At 45.3% G+C, this 16,694-nt stretch overlaps 1 protein-coding gene across 1 annotated transcript in view; it reads right to left on the reverse strand.

Moving 5' to 3' along the window:
- Positions 1 to 12,500, reverse strand: part of sash1b (SAM and SH3 domain containing 1b) — a gene marked incomplete at its 5' end in the record, with an annotated part of 77,845 nt that extends 65,345 nt beyond the window's left edge. The window contains one exon of the mRNA XM_080850743.1: positions 12,006 to 12,500. Within this exon, the coding sequence (XP_080706869.1) occupies positions 12,006 to 12,500 (495 nt within the window). The remainder of the gene's footprint in view (positions 1 to 12,005) is intronic.
- Positions 12,501 to 16,694: the final 4,194 nt, after the last annotated feature.

A 16,694-nucleotide genomic window follows, 5' to 3' on the forward strand; every position in this document is an offset into this window, starting at 1 on the left:
TGTGTGCATACACGTCTCTGTGTTAGAGGCCTATTGAACAGCTTAGCAGCTCTTGAGTTTGTGTCTGTCCAGAGCTGCCGGATGATGGTGCTGCTATATCACAGTGGGCCAAAGGTTAAGTTCTTCCAGACAAAGGAGGGGAGAGAACGAGAGAGGCTGAGTGAAAGGGGGAGACGGACGCAACAGAGGAGAAAAGGAGAGAAAACAGGAGAGAGGAAAGAGAGCGGGAAAAGCGAGAGTGAAAATCAGAGAGAATGACAGCATCTGGGCGAGAGAGAGAGAGACAGGGAGAAACAGAGGGGAGGAAGGATTATCATTCAGTGTGTGTGTGTGTGTATACATTGTGAGCAAACGCATTCATGCTTTTTATGTGTGTGTGTGTGTGTGTGTGTGTGTGTGTATACATTGTGGGCAAACGCATTCATGCTTTTTATGTGTGTGTGTGTGTGTGTGTGTGTGTGTCATGCTTTCTCCTTCTCTGTCGTACTGTGTGTATATGTGTATGCATTCATCCTTTCTCCCTCTCTCTTTCTTTCTCTCTCGCCGTGTGTGTGTGTGTGTGTGTGTGTGTGTGTGTGTGTGTGTGTGTGTGTGTGTGTGGGGTGGTGAGGGAAGCCTGTCTCATTGTTTCCGCTCTCTGGCAGGGGCCTGAGCACTAGGGAGCTCTTCTGACAGGATGTTTCTCATTCACGTCTCTGCTGTGACAAAGACCAGCATTTACATGGAAATTTCGTCTGGAAGTCTCCACACACTCACTGGTGGCTTGTCATCTTCGATTAAAAGCTGGATACAATATTGAGTAAAAACACCAATTCAACCGCTGAACATTACCATATCAACAACTAGAACAGAATGGGCAACGGAGAATTTCAGCACGACGGATGAACCCATGAACAACAGGGCCAGGATGGTTCTGGCTGGAGTTTGGACGGGTAGAGTTCAGTTAGTAGGTCACCTCCTCTGGGAATACAGAGGGTATCAGAGACTCTGACTTCTGAAGATAAGATTCCTTTGGGCTGTGAACCCACTGGCAGTCCCAGAGCGGGATGCTATGCTTGTGTCAGTTACTGGCCCAGAGAGGCCTGTAAAAATGGCTGGACTACAACTCTCAAAGGGATTACAGGACTTAAATGTAAATATTAAAACGGAAGGATTAGATAATATTACATTTTGAATGAGGCCATAAGTATGACAATAGTAGTACTATCATCTACTTAGTAATTCCACAAGAATATAACACCGATTATACTGTAGAACTAAAGAGAATCAACTGTCACAAAAAAAGCCAGTCGCAGTGTTCTGTTTTCCCCTCCAGGAATTTACGCTATGACAACAACAACAACAACAACATAGCAACAACAATACCTACTGTCACTTGGGCTACTGTCACTGCACTTTAAGTCCTTCCAGGTCAGTGAATGGGCAAAGGGACGAAGTAGTATATGTGTGTGTGTGTGTGTGTGTGTGTGTGTAGGTGGTAAGAATAGCCTCTTACATGTAAACACTAATGAGTGGGTTCAGCTAGCTTGCCTTGTTGACAGACTGACGCTCTAAACTGGGACTGCTTCCCCTGCACTTCACTTACTGAGAAACCTCTTAGTGCCCAAACCCACAGCACATCACAGCCCAACAAGTTTATGACCGGCACTACGGAACCATATGACCAGTCGCTTCCTCCTCTGTCCAGAGCATTTGATGTTCGATTCAGAATCAGACAGGGGGGCGCCTTCAAACAAAACGACTAAGCTTGTCATATCATACCCGGACTTAGCAGTGTTCATAGAGAAAGACAGTGGTTCCATGCAGTGGGTCTGATAAGTGCTTTAATATGAGAGGCACAGAGCCCCACATGGCTTAATGCTAAGAGAGTGTGCCTCTAAGTGACATGGACAACACACTGTCCTCTCTGGCAGACTATTTTAAGAGCGATAATACACATATGAAGAAACACTTAGCCCAGATCCAGTCATGCCGGCAAAATCCAATGTTCTTCAGTAGAATGCATTAGACCGAGCTGGTGTTAGTGAAAAAGTTTAGACAAAGAGGTGAAACTCATGGCCTTCAAAGGATCGTTTGGGGGCACATCTGTTCAGGCTGATAGCTCTATGACTGATGAATCTGTGAAAACACAAACTAATGCAGCAGCTACTCATCTGATATGAATTAGTATCCAATCTTTATGGATAATCTTTTTGGAAAAGTGGGGAAAACAGGGAAAGCGGATGAGCAAGCTTGGGTACATGCATCAGCCTGGTCAGAATAAATGAGCACTCAGTGAGTTAAACGACTATAGCCTTATTAGTCTCTCTGACTGCTTCTGCGTGTGTCCAAAGAGGCTGAGAGAGGCTGAGAGTGATAAACCAAACAGAGGGACCACCCCTGGGTCAGATTGTGCATGAAAGGGGGATATGTAAGCAGTGGAGGCATCTGGCTGGGCTAGAGGCTGGTTGGCGGCTGCTGTTTATGACTGATGTTTGTCTAACTGATGGAGGTTGCGACCCTGGGCAGCTCCACTTAGGCAGCGAGCCAGCGGAGGTCCAGCGACTGAGCATGATGGAAAGACCCGTCAGTGGCAGAGAGGGATAATTAGCAGCTTTTCACACCTTCGTGCCTCCTGCTCCCTGCACTTCACATCCATCTATTTCTGTCCCTCTCGCTCTCTCTCTCCTCCACTTTCTCTCTTTTCACCCTTTCAATCACTCTGCCCCTCGCCTTCTGTAGGAACCTGACAATCTTCAGGAATATGGGGATCAAGTTTTAAGACTTCCTAGACAGGTACAGTTGGAGGATCACGCTTATAAGACTACTTAGACAGGTACAGTTGAGCAAAAATAACAAAAATAATTGAAAAAAAAGCTTAAATAAATACAGTATTTGTCTTGAGAATCTCCTCAGCCACATTGTCAATATAACCGTTTCCACTGTCATGAGGGGATGAATTGCTCTTCAGTAAGGGTCTCATCACACAAAGGTCACATTTGCTATAAGTTAATTAATCCTTGAGGTTGTTGGATCATTAGTAGAATCTCATGGTGTCAGATAGCTCTTAGCTTTACAGCAGAGAACTCTGGTGGAAAAAAAAAACTTTTTAATTAGTTGGCCTTAAAAATCACTTAATAATTTGACAATAAAACAACACAGGGATGGAGTCTAAAACTGAGTGCTGGTCTCTCTTCAGCAATTTGAAAAAGAGCATTAGCCCCAATTCAGCATGAACGCTAAGCTAGCCACTCAGGATGTGCCAGACGTCACAACAATGATTTTCCACTTAGCATAAGGCAAAGCAGATAGAGGCTCTCAAACTTAGAAACATCAGACTCCGTTTACATAAACACTTGCTTGGTACAGTAGTCCTTGTGAAACCTTATTTAGCTATGGGCTTGCACACAGCTTATGACATGTAGCTCCGTGCTCTGTTTTTCTACAGCAGAGCCACCTGTCTTGAATTGTCTCAGAGAAGCTGACCCCTGCCTTCAAATCTGACCTTTGACCCTTGAACTCGCAACCTCCTAGATCCAAACATAAACACCTGAGGCAGCTGCTGCCCTTCTGCTGTGACCGGAGGAAGATAACAACAGTAAGACTCTCTCCGCCTGAGGTCACCAGGACAACTGCATTTCCCCGTAGACTATAAAAGATGCTACCTTCTTCACTGCTGTATATTCATTCATTCAATTCAATTTTTATATTAGAACTTGAAACTGCTTTATTATTGTACATTGTACATTTCATAACTCAGTTTCAGTTCAGTGTATCACCTGTGTGTCTTACTCAGAGAGATGGTAAACTGAATGAGAGCCGTTCCCACTCAGCTGCTGGTTATATGGCAGGACGAGGGTGAGGGGAGGGGCCATTTCAAGTGTCTCAAAACAGGCTTTTATATTCAGAATGCATCAAATTATATTACTCACTATAACTTCACTATAAATTCATTTTGTATTTTGATAACTCCAGTCATGGCTTTTATCAAGGAAATCAGGTTATGTCAGAACACAGATGCTGAACATTTCATGAATAACATGGGGCTTATGGCTTAGTCTGGAAGAATTTATATGTTTTACGTATTTCACATAAATGTGTTTTTCCCCATTCCTACAGTCCTCTGTCAAAGGGGCCAAACTGTTCAGTCATCCACCACCAGCCATAATAACATTAGTCACTCTCCCTCCCTCTAAACACCACTGCCATTTGTCTAGCCAATAATCCGTGGAGTGCGGCCCTACAGTCCAGCCAGGGAAACTCATTCCAATTCACCTAAACTCTCATCTCATCTCAGCTCTTCCTGGTCCCACCCAGCCATGCATACAGATTTTAGGCAACCTCAAAACAGCATTGATTGTGCTCCAGTGCGTGTAATCAGTCGGACAGGGCAGTAAAATGGCCTGTTCCCCTCCTTTATGCCCCACTGATGACCAGCCCCAGTCCAAGTGCATTGATTAAACTTCCCCGGCCTGGCAGAGCATGGCGTGGCCTATTAACAACTCATCCAAACCTTCCATCACACCAACAGTGGTCTGGCCAACAGCACCCTAGCCTCAAGGCCCGATGACAGTGGTCTACCTACTGGAAAATTACAGCATTAATTAAAAGCTCATTTCCTCTCTCGGGTTTCTTAGGCTACAGTAGGTAAAAAACCCTGCAACTGCAGCAATGGCTTCAGTGGCAGATGGCAGAAATACACTGGGCCTAAGGCTAGCAATAGCACTACTGCAGCTGATTGACAGGGTCAAGGTCTCATCACCATGGGACACAGATAGTCATGCAAAAACGTAACTCTCGAAAATCCGTTCTGTAATCACTAATCTAATGGATTTTTCCATGGTTATCTAGGTTTGTTTTTGCAATGGTTAAACTTAGCTAACTGCCATATTAAAGAAAATCCTATCGTTACCCGTACTCCCCATTAAATGTTGCTCTCTCTCTCAACTTGTGCAAACTGTAAGCGTATAGAGGTGAACCAGTTCTTACTGTAATCTCACGACTAATAAACGTGGTCTATTCCTATCAATACTGAATCAGAATCGATTCCTTAGCTTGTGAATTGGAATCTTCTCCAATCGGGGCATCTGTGTCTATGCCACTAGCCACAGAATCTCTTTACTTCACACAGTTCTCTCCACATCAACCTAGTGAGGTCTTTGTTCTCAGTCACTTAGAGTGAGACAAACTACAGCTCAACATCTACAGGGCCATGAAAGATTCTTCCCCCCAGCCTCCATGGTGCCTTGCTCCAGTTCAACTCATAAACTGCAAAAGCAATAGTGTCAGAGGTGGGTGACAGTGACATGCGTGACACAACACAGATATTCTGCTCTTCAACAAAGCCAAGAGAGTTCACGTCTAGGCAGCAGGCGGCCTGTGACAGCCTGACCACAGGTTCTTCCTCTAGGCTCATAAACAACTCTTGCTCCCACACGACCCCATGGGGAGGCCAGAGGGACGCGCTTCATTAAGGCCTCATTCACAAGCAGCAAGAGTAAGAGGCCTGTACTCCCTCACCCTGGGGGCACAGGAGGAGTCTCTCTCTGTCTCTCTCTCTCTCTCTCTCTCTCTCTGTCTCTCTGTCTGTCTCTCCCTCTCTCTCTCTCTCTCTCTCTGTCTCTCTCTCTGTCTGTCTCTCCCTCTCTCCCTCTCTCTATCTCTATCTCTATCTCTCTCTCTCTCTCTATCTCTCTCTCTCTCTCTCTAAACTAGCTTCCTGCTTCCATTTTACAGCCTCTTTCTCGCTCATTAAAAAGCCCCTGATGGTAGTCGTGTGTGTGTGTGAAGTGTTTCCTTGTGGAGCGTGTTCCCCAAACACACAAACTGAGAGGGGCCCAGCTGCCTAGAGAGGAGCAGAGGAGTGGAGTACAGTCAGGCGAGATCCTCTCTTCCCTTCTCTGCTCCTCAGGGGGTTCTCCTCACGCACAACTACAGCTCACAGGCTGGAGGTACTGAAATGATGGCAGGCAGACAAAAAAATTTGGGGCGAGAGAGGTCAGTTGCATTTCCAAGCTGAGCCACGACGCTTGTGTGAAATAATACTGATTGGGAGAGGTAATCTCAGCTAAGCCCTCTAATCCCGCAGACGGACTGCTCTCTGTCCGTGGCACTGATTCAAAGCCTGATTGGGGCGGGCCGCTCCAACCGCACTGACCGCCACATCGACTGGCCGCAGAAACCAGTCAGCACAGTCCCAGGACAAAAGCACAAACCAACTAAATCCAAAACAAAAAAAACACAAAACAAGCAGTCACTGGCATCACCATATGGGACGGAGATGACACGTCACACAAATAGCACAGTTAAGCCGCTGTATCATTTAGCGCAGGAAGAGTTTGCGCTTACGACGCGTCTTCACATATACATGCCAAGCGCTAGTCAGGGCCCAGAGAAGAACACTCCCTATCTCATTCAGTGACCACACCAGGGTGTTTATGGCCATTTATGGGCCATGCCCTCAGCCCTCAGGCGGCAGGGTGAGACTCCTAGAGCTCAGGGCCTCTGCTCACCATATACATTAAAACACCTGTGAGTCGCATCCTGACTCGAATTTGATCTCTTACATATTTTGTCCAACACCACCACAACCCTTCATTCCTCAGTGACACTGTTTTTAATCAGGCAAAAAGCGCCAGCTGATCTGGCGGATCATCAGGTGTGTGAGATGAGGCAGCAAACACACTCCTGTGGGACAGGACACACAAACAGACAGCCACACACGACAGCCACGCACGACACAGACACACACACACAGAGACACACACACACACACACACACACACACACACACACACACACACACACACACACACACACACACACACACACACACACACACACACACACACACACACACACACACACACACACACACACACACACACACACACACACACACACACACACACACACACACGCGGACTACAGGCTGCTGCAGGACCATTACTTACAGATAACCTTGCATTCATTGATTTATCAAGTAATCTGCAGAAGGACAAACAACACTGAGGTCGACCCAGTTTGATCTGTGTAGCACCTCTAGGACTCAAAGGCACTAATCTCTAATGTTCTAGCAGGTTTGGGTCAAGTCTAGCTTGAGTTGAGTGTGTGTGTGCGTTTCTGTGTGAGTGTGTGCGTGTCGTGTGCGTGTGGATGTGTGGATGTGTGCGTGTACAGGAGCAGTTTGGCCATGACCATGCACCACGGGGCTGACATGACAGTGTTTAAGGAGTTTGTGTGTGACACAGCTGTGATCACTGGCCCTCAGGTCAAGTGTTTCCTGTGAACTAAATGAGGTGGACGTAACGCAGCGGCCCCCAGGCTTGCTACTCGCTGCGGAGTGCGGTGGTGTTGGCCTGGCCATCTGTGGCCGTCTCTGATTCCAAAACACACAGAGATAAACAGTCAAACAGGGTGAGGACTGACCACCACTAACTGGAGTAAGCATGTTTTTGAGTGTTTGTTTTTGTGAGTGTGTGTGTGTGTGTGTGTGTGGGGGTTTGCATTTGTTTGGCGGTTTACTTCAGTCAGTGTTTGTTGCAGAGGCCTCATAATTATGGGTGCTAACATCTGGGCAAACACCAGTGTTTGCCAAAAAGCAAATGACAAACAAAAACAAAACAATGTAATCCGTGACTTTTTCAACGGATTTGTTTCGAGTGGTTCTTTTCTTTAAATCTCATCTAAGACATCCCACAAAAAAAGATCCTTTTAGGTCAAAGTCTTGAATCTTACTTACCAAATATAACTGTGAAAAAAATGTTTTTATTTTATGTTGAGCCACTAAGCATTTTAAGACATTTTTCTTTGTTTTGCAGCTGTAGTGAAACTTTAGAGAATTACATCACTTACCTCCATCACTTTCTATCAGTGTAGCTGCAGAATCAAATGCATAAATGTTGTATGTTATTGCTCTCACAGATGAGGAACTTAAATCTGTAGTTATATGAAGAGCATGTCTTCTGATCCCAGATCACAGCACACACACCCCCCACGTCTACATGGAGCTCTCAGCGTTGCAGTGGTGCACTCTGGGATGCCGGAACCCTGTGACTGTCATCTCTGTTCAGAAAACACATCCTGCTGGGATGCTGACATCCCACAACGCTCCACCACCACACCGCCCCCCCCCCCCCCCCCCCCCCACACACACACACACACACACACACACATACACACACAACCACACCCCCCAGGGCAGAAATGCCACAGACTGGTAGAGAAGCACATTCATTCAGCCTACTCCTGACAGCACAGGAAGCACAGCCTATAAGGTCAAACCATGTAGCCTCAAGGTCTTAGGGCATATGACAGGGAGCAACACAGGCCGCGGTTGAGATTAACATTTCCAAAACTTGTTCCGTGTCAGGCAGAAGCTTAGTGGAGATGAAGGAGTGTGCTCCCAAAACAACCTCTTAGTTGAGATGAAGGAGTGTGGACTCCCAAACCATCCTCTGAGGGGAGAGGAGTGTGTGTTCTGACATGGCTCTCTTGGCCGGGCCAGAGAGAAGTGTGTTGTGATACACGTCCAAATAAGAGTCTTTGCTGTTAAGCAGGGTTGTTGAGTGTGAACCCGAGTGTGTGTGTGTGTGTGTGTGTGTGTGTGTGTGTGTGTGTGTGTGTGTGTGTGTGTGTGTGTGTGTGTGTGTGTGTGTGTGTGTGTGTGTGTGTGTGTGTGTTGAGAGGGTGTTTGTCAAAGTTGGGATGCAGTAGAAGGTCAGTGGTGAGTCACAGAGTGCTTCCCTGCACTTACCACCCTGAATCTTTTATGAGCTTTATACGGCAAATCTGAGCACAGAGACCCTGCTTTTGTGAGTGTGTGTGTGTGTGTGTGTGTGTGTGTGTGTGTGTGCAGCATGCTGAGGAACCTGCTTCTGCTATAAAAGAAAAGGAAATGCAGTCACTGCATCTCCAGGACCTATAAGAAGACTTGCTTCAGCACATTCAGTGGATGGATAATGGAACTTGTAGGGGGATGTTCTAGAATGCTAAAGAGATTTCCATCCCATGTAATCTCTTAAGGAACCGGAGAATTGTTCCTCGAAGAATGACACAGTACTTCACTTCAGACTTGCATAACAGGATTACAGGAAAGAGTATGGCTATTTCTAAGACAAAGGATGTAATGGTAAATCCATAGCTGTAATATTCACCCAGGCTTTCATACTAATACAGACTTAGTTAGTTTAGACTTGGTTCATTGTTTAAAGATGGTGCCTCGTAGTGATTCGGCCTAATTCAGCCTAGCCTAGGCTCTGACAGTTCAAACTAAAATCTCCAAATACCTGATATTTAAACAGCCTGTGGCATTGCCAGTGGGAATACCACCCCAGTATGAAAACTTCAAAACTGCTCACAAAGGTCATTCACTTTGGCTGACATTCTCAGCATGACAGGCTAGAGTCTAGCCGCTAGACAGACACTTGTCAGTGCTTGTTGGTCAAAGACTGCCTGTCATACCTGCTCTTCCTGCACGTGTGGGATTTCCCATACTCCCGAAGCTGTCGAGCAGGGCTGACGCGACGGTGCGGGCTGACACTACCAGCCCTCAGAGTCTCCGGCCTTCCCGCCTGCCTGCCTGCCTGCCTGCCTCACACTCTGATCAGAACCACTTGTGACCGTGCAGCCCAAGCAGAATAATGAGGCCAGCAGATGAACGTCCTAATCCCTTTAAACTGACAAGCAGAGCGAGAGGAGATGGCACGCAGAGGACCCCAGCAATCTGCTGCTCTCCTCTCGCACCCATATGCCATTGTGAGACATTCAGACGGGGGGAACCAGACAACACAAGGCTCCACGGCTGCTACTGCGCTGTCCTCTGACTGGAGGGCCCACTCACAGCAGAAGGCCCCAGGGCTGGGCAGACTGACGGGGGAGAGAGAGAGAGAGAGAGGCTGGCGTGGAAATTAATCTTATTACATTTGGCCTACAGTGAGGAAGCACATTCATTCTGACCTATTTCAACACATCTTATACAAAAAAAGTGGTCAGTAACTTCACATCATAAGCTAACAACTATTGCATTCGTAAACAAAAAGCAAGTCAAATTCTGCGGCTAGAGAAACTGAAAGACAGACAGAATTACCCGAACCCACTTGCGCTGGCAAGGAGGCTTTAAGAGGGCGAGGACCAGCAGGTGCAGGAGAGCATGAAGCATCATCCGCATGTCACCACATGTTGCCACTGATGTGCATGTGACGGTTTGGGGAGGACACTAGGCACAGTGAAGAGGAGGGGAGGGGGGGCAAGGGTGGGTGGGGATGATGGGAGGGGGGGGGGGGGGGGATTTGACAGAAGCATGACAGCAACAGAGGGGAGGGAGGAACTCCCCATTCACTCATTCATTCTTTTTTAATGAGAGCAATCTCAGCCTCCCCTTCTCCTGCTGCTGCCAGACACGGATACAACCCAACAGAGCACAAAGCGTCACCCTAAAATAAAACGCCTCCATCTGCAACAGCTACAGGACCCGGCTAGGCTTAGGAAAATGCACTTTTCTCCAGCGCTCTAGTGCCACTGATGGACGTAATGGAGGTGGAAAGAGCATCAGCTGTGGACAAACTTCACCGGCTCTATTTAAAGTTACAGATGACAGAGAATGCATGAACGGGTCAAGGAAAGGAAACTGGGAAATGAGGCCTGTGCAGGGGTGGCACACTTCTGTAGCCTTTGAGCGGCACTGGTTTCATGTCCGACCAGGAAACATGGCCAGCATGAGCCAGATCTCCACAGTTTAGAGAAGCCCATCTTTACCAATCAATAACATTGATGATGTTGATGATCGATGAAGATAAAGATAACAATTGTTAACACTGATGACAGGACAAACCCTCTTGAGATCAAATTGGTACGTTAACAGTACTTGCTACCAGCAGCATCTGACTGCAGCCACTAATCCCACACCCTTTCTGCCACACTACACAAGGGCAGAGAGGTCAGCAGATCCCTGCCACAGCTCTCTCCTGCTCACCACCTCCATCAAATAGACTCTCATCCAGCACCTCATCTGCCACGGGCAATTAACTTCATCACTGCCATCCTATAGTATAGCTCATTTTTACATTACTTATGAATGATGTATGCTGTGATTAAGACAATAATCAGAGGTGTTCCATTCCTATCAAGGTGCTTAATGCTGTTTAGGATGAAGATGCCTCCTCTCTCCCCCACTGAGTTAAACGGGAAACATACAGTGACACAAATGTTCCATGGCATACAGCCCCAGCCATGGTTCTGCAGACCTTTGCCGACTCAGCAACAACGCATTCATTACACTTCTGTTAGGCTCTGTGTGCTACCCTAAACCTACGGGTTTAACAGGCTGTTATCAGTTAAATGATTGACAGTCGCACCTGGGCTCCTAAGGAGGTGCTTAACTAAACTGTAGCTTTTATTGAGATTACTTTCCTCTTAATAAGTCCATTAAGGTTAATCTGAGAGGTAATGGCCTCCAGCCCAGCCCGTCTGAGGCTATTGATCGGCCTAGAGCTGGAGGTGAGTGGTAGGCCCCCTGGGACCACGGATGAGTAATAGCCTTTATTTAGACTGCAGAATCCCGCAGAACATCTCAAGCATCTTATAAACAGTCTTTAGACTGCAGAATTCCGCAGAACATCTCAAGATACCTTATAAACAGTCCACCACACTACCATCCCCACTTCCCCCTTAGGTCTCTGAAACATAAGACCAATAAGATCAGAAAGAGGGCGTTAATGCCTGTACATTTCATGTTGTTTTGTTTGAATGGCTTAGGCCATAAAACAAAGACATGGATGAATACACCTACTTAATATGCTGTGTACTCCCTACAAGAGTCCTATTTGAGGTACTGAAGTCATGGCATAATGTGCACTTATATGGCTGCAAAATCACCTGAGAGCAAGTAAGTGTATTAAAACTGACACAGGGAATGTTTCCTAGCACAACAATTATGACAGTACTAGTTTGAATTCCCTCTCGTGACTTGATTGTAAAACTTTTTTGGAAATCTGTCCTATTCCTGGTAGAGCATTGACAGTACACACCTCTTTAGAGTAGGGTGGACAGCCGAGGTCGATGCCATCCTTCAGAAGTTTATCTCTAATCATGATCTTCAGCTTCAGCTTTGGGTAGGCCACTGGTTCTTGACAATGTCCGAGAAATAGGTTGTTGTTACCAGGGATGAACCTGGGTTTTAATCCATTGCCTTCCCATGTGGAATCTGTCCATGATTTCGAGTCCTTGTGGTTGCCCTCACCTTTGAGGGATGGGAGAGGGTTTGATATTGTGACCATGGGTTCTAAGGTGAAGTAATGCCCTGGGGCTAGTTTCCTGTCTTCCTCTTTCAGTCTCGCTACAGCATTCAGCACCATCTTCCTGTGTTGTGAATGGAACACACCAATAGCGTCCAAGTCGGGTTCCCCAATTTGTTTGCAAACTTCCAGGTCGTCGTAGCCGTTATCCACGAAAGATTCGGCATACTGGCAGAGCTGGAGAGCTTTCAGCCACTCGTAAACGATGCTGGGTCCGTTACTCGTCATGTCTGAGGAGCGGCTGAAAGTCTGTTCGGGTAAAGGTGTGTTTACATTCTCCGGCGCTCAGTAATCGTGCATGTCTAGGCATAAAGCAATCAGTTTGGATCCTACAGCTCCATCCTTCCCAAACTACTGCGAAGGAGTGTGCACACGTCTCAGGTGACGTATCAGTTATGTTTCAACAACAATCTGGTGCCTCTCTGAATCCTGCCAGGTACCGTGTACCATGCATCGCATATAAAGCAGACACGAACGTGCCAGTAGGAGTCTTATAAAACATACGTCTACACAACAGTAAGGTCCAGCTCAGCCGAAAACTCATGCCGGTGCTCTCATACAGTCACACAGAAAAGCGGAGACACATTGTTTAATGCCTGGCGTCCGTACGCATGACTTGATTGTGCCTCCGTTGTTCTCGTCAATGAAGCCCATGTAACATTTTCCGTCCGTTGAGCTCGCAAAATAAATCAACTCGTTAATGAAAAGTGGTTTCAACAGCTTCTCTTATGCGAAAATAAGCAAACACAAAAGGTCTACCCACCAATCCTGCAATTTTTCCCTCAGCCCAAGACAAGTCTGGAAACCACGGCGCCGGCGTTGGACGGTGGCATATCTCCGTAGTGAGATGTGACAGGGAGCTTGCCGTTGTTCATTTCTTCTGATAGCCTACTCATTCGCTCATGTGGCATAAGCTCTTGACAGCATTCTCTGCTAAGGCAATGCGAGTCTGCGGACCTGACAGACGGCTGCTCTCTGCTCACAGGAATAAAAACAAACCACGTCTATAGATATTAACATCAGGTCCATGTGGCCAGAGTCCCGCTCTACTCACTATTACTGGAATGAAGTTTCTCCTGTTTCGGCACCATACTAAGCGCGCTTGAGTTTGGCTCAGAGCGTATTCGACACTCTTTAGCGCCCCTCTCAGGAAGAGACAAAAACAGGATTGATAAGATATGAATTCAACAACAAAAACATTATTTTGCACAATCATAATAATAGCATACCATACAGCCTAGTTTAAAATTACAACCCTTCTCATTTTAAATGTTCAATGAATAATGTTTTTCAAACTGTCCTCTCAGAACCTTATAATTTACTAACAAAAACACAGAGCACTTCTGGATGGACATTAATCATTCGGTAAGGGTATAGGGTAAATGCATGGCTAGTTGAAGGCTCCAGTTGAACAAATAAACATCTAACCCCATCTGTTGGTTGTCCCGGTTAAAACATGCATGGCCAAAAACTGTGCCTACTATACACACACCCATACCTATACTTTATCATAAACACAAACCGTTATAGCCAAGTTGCATCCTTTTTTTAAGTGAACTTTAAACTTGGTCCCCAATTCCTAATAGGCAACCCTTGTTCAGCTTCACGTTGTTTGTACTCAAATTATTCACATGTTTTTTTCTTCCAGGCAGATATGACAGATAAACATTTTTGTTGTTGTTTAAGAAATCTGAGGAGGTAATGAAATATGTGTCTGAAGCGTAGAATGTTCAAATTGTATGGGCTGAAGACTCCCTGACCATCAGCTGACCATCTGATGATCCAAATCCAAAGGACTACTCTCTTGTGCCAAGTCAGCAGATAGCTCCCCACCTCATGACAAGAGAAGCAACAGCCATGCAGGGCTTAAGTTCGGAGACCGATAATCATGGTATCTTAAATCTGCCTCAAAAGACGCTTCGCAACTCATGCAAGCAAGGCACAGTTATTATTTTCTCTGCACATAAAAACATGCTCCTTTTAATTTACTTGAAAATAACAGACCTGAGACATCTAAGTAATGTGTTGGGTAAAACTCCAGCTCTAGCCAAACTGAGACTTGTGTGTGTTGTTTTTTTCTTGCTGGTAAGGAACCATACCCAAAGCTTTTTTAGTGTCATTCTTTGGACAACTCAAGGTCAGGAGAACAACTTTTTTTTGCTATCATGATTTGTGGAAATTTTTTGTCTTGATGTTCCACTCCCATAAGTCCCTTAGGGACCTGTTCAGCATCATTCACACAAATACTCATTTGGCATATGCACACTCTATCTGAACCATTAGGTAACTCTAGAACCTTTATATCTAAAAGTTATATACTGCTACACTATAATCTTTAAAAATAAAACCTCCAAACTCCATTCAGAAATCTTTTACACAAACATCACGGCTGAGCTCACTCTCACAGTCAAACCACATGTGATTCCTGAGCACCCACATTCCTCAGGGGCAGCATGAATGGCACGTGCACGGCTGGACCAGACAAACCACGGAGACAGAGCAGGCCAATCACACCCCGCGTTTGAATACATTGGTTTTACATTTATTTTCTTTTTTTTTCCATTGCACAGAAATGACTATCAACAGAGTTTCTACATTGTAGGTGGCAGCAGATTAAGACAAACACCCATGTGAAAGCTTCAGAAAACTGTACAGTAAAGTGGCTACAACCAGAAAAAGAAGAAAGAAAGAGAGAAAGAAAAACAGATACACAGCAACAACCCCTCCAGTGCACTCTTGGTGTTTTTATATCCTCAGTGGGTGAGGCGTAGAGGAAGACTCAGCTCCCGGGCCTGGCGCTGAGAGTGGGTATCCACTGGAGTGGGCTGCTCTGTTAGACTGAGAAGCAAAAAGCTTGCATGACAACAATGTTTTCTCAACTAAAAAAAAAAAGTTACAGAAAACATAAACAAAGGAAAATCCTACCTCCTGATAAAGTAGACACTTATCACTCAAATAAAAAAAGAAAAGTACATTGAAAATAAAAATAAAGTTTACATTGGTAGCTGACAAAAAAATAATGCAATGCTTTGATGGTGGACGGTAATGAATGCTTCAAGTCTGTAAACACTAAAGAACATGCTTGCTCCACGAGTCTCACCAGTGGAGCTTCACTCGTACAAATGGTGCCCCCTGTCAGCACAAGCGCACACTACACACATCACAGCAGTCCCCTTACCAACATCTCACCATCCAATCATCTGATCGTAGGTCCATATCCATCTATTCAGATCTGGATATAGAGCTAAACTGATAGATACTCTCCACACTCACACTCACATTCACACAAATTTGATATTTTGAAAACGCAGTCTTCATTTTTTAAATAATATAATAAAAGTATTATATCTTGAATATCTTGAAATTAAAAGTATATATATATTTTTCAAATATATAAATATATTAGAATATCATTGAGCAGACAGACAGACAGAAGATGAATCTTAGAGAAACGGAGAGAAAAAGAGCCACTCCCAGATGACCTGCCATCGGCACACCGTCCTGTATCCTTCATGATTTGGTCCTTCAGAACACACACACACAAACACACAAACACCAACACACACACACACGCACACGCACGCACGCACAATTGCCAAAGCAAAAAGAAAAAAAAAAACACTTCGCAAAATGTACAAAAATATGAATCAAAATGACTTCTGACAGAATTATAAATACAACATAAAAACTTATAGTGCAAAACCTCAGATGGCTGCTTGCACAGACACAAGGCTTTAAGGAGCGCGCGCTAGCAGTACTAAGAGCTCCAGGCGGGAAGGAGTGACCTCACGGAGTGCTCTATGATGTCATCAGTTATCTGTACGGAACCTCTCTGATTGGCTGTCGGAGTCAGCCCTGGTGTGGGGCAGCTCTTTGACAGCTGAGGGAGAAAGAATGAGAAACACAGAGAAAGAGCGAAGGAGAAAGAGAGAGAGAGAGAGAGAGAGAGAGAGAGAGAGGGAGAAAAGGAGAACAAGATAGATGGCCATATATGTCACCTTGCTGACATCAGCACTCTCAGATTAGTCTTCAAGTGTCCCGATATTTACAACATTTGGCAGCGATTCATAGAGAAAACACAAACAAACCAACAAACAAACAAACAACCAAATAAACACACAGGTATAGAGATGGAGAACGGGAAAGAAGTCTTCAGCCAGGAGTCAGAGCCAGGGGCAGAGGATAATGCTTCCACTGAGAAAAAACAATTAGCAGCAATCTCTCGCACTTCATATATTTAAAAAATGAAGAAAGAGTAGGCTAATTCAAAACCAAGCATTTTAAACAAGGAAATCTGTAAAAAAAAAAAAAAAAAAGACTATAAGGACAATGAAAAGAACGCCATTCAGGAAACACATCCCTTAAAATATACTGTATCTATGTACTTTGTATAAATATATGCAAACAGGCATATATTCCTGC

This window comes from Sprattus sprattus (assembly GCF_963457725.1).
Source record: "Sprattus sprattus genome assembly, chromosome: 13".
Lineage (NCBI taxonomy): Eukaryota > Metazoa > Chordata > Actinopteri > Clupeiformes > Clupeidae > Sprattus > Sprattus sprattus.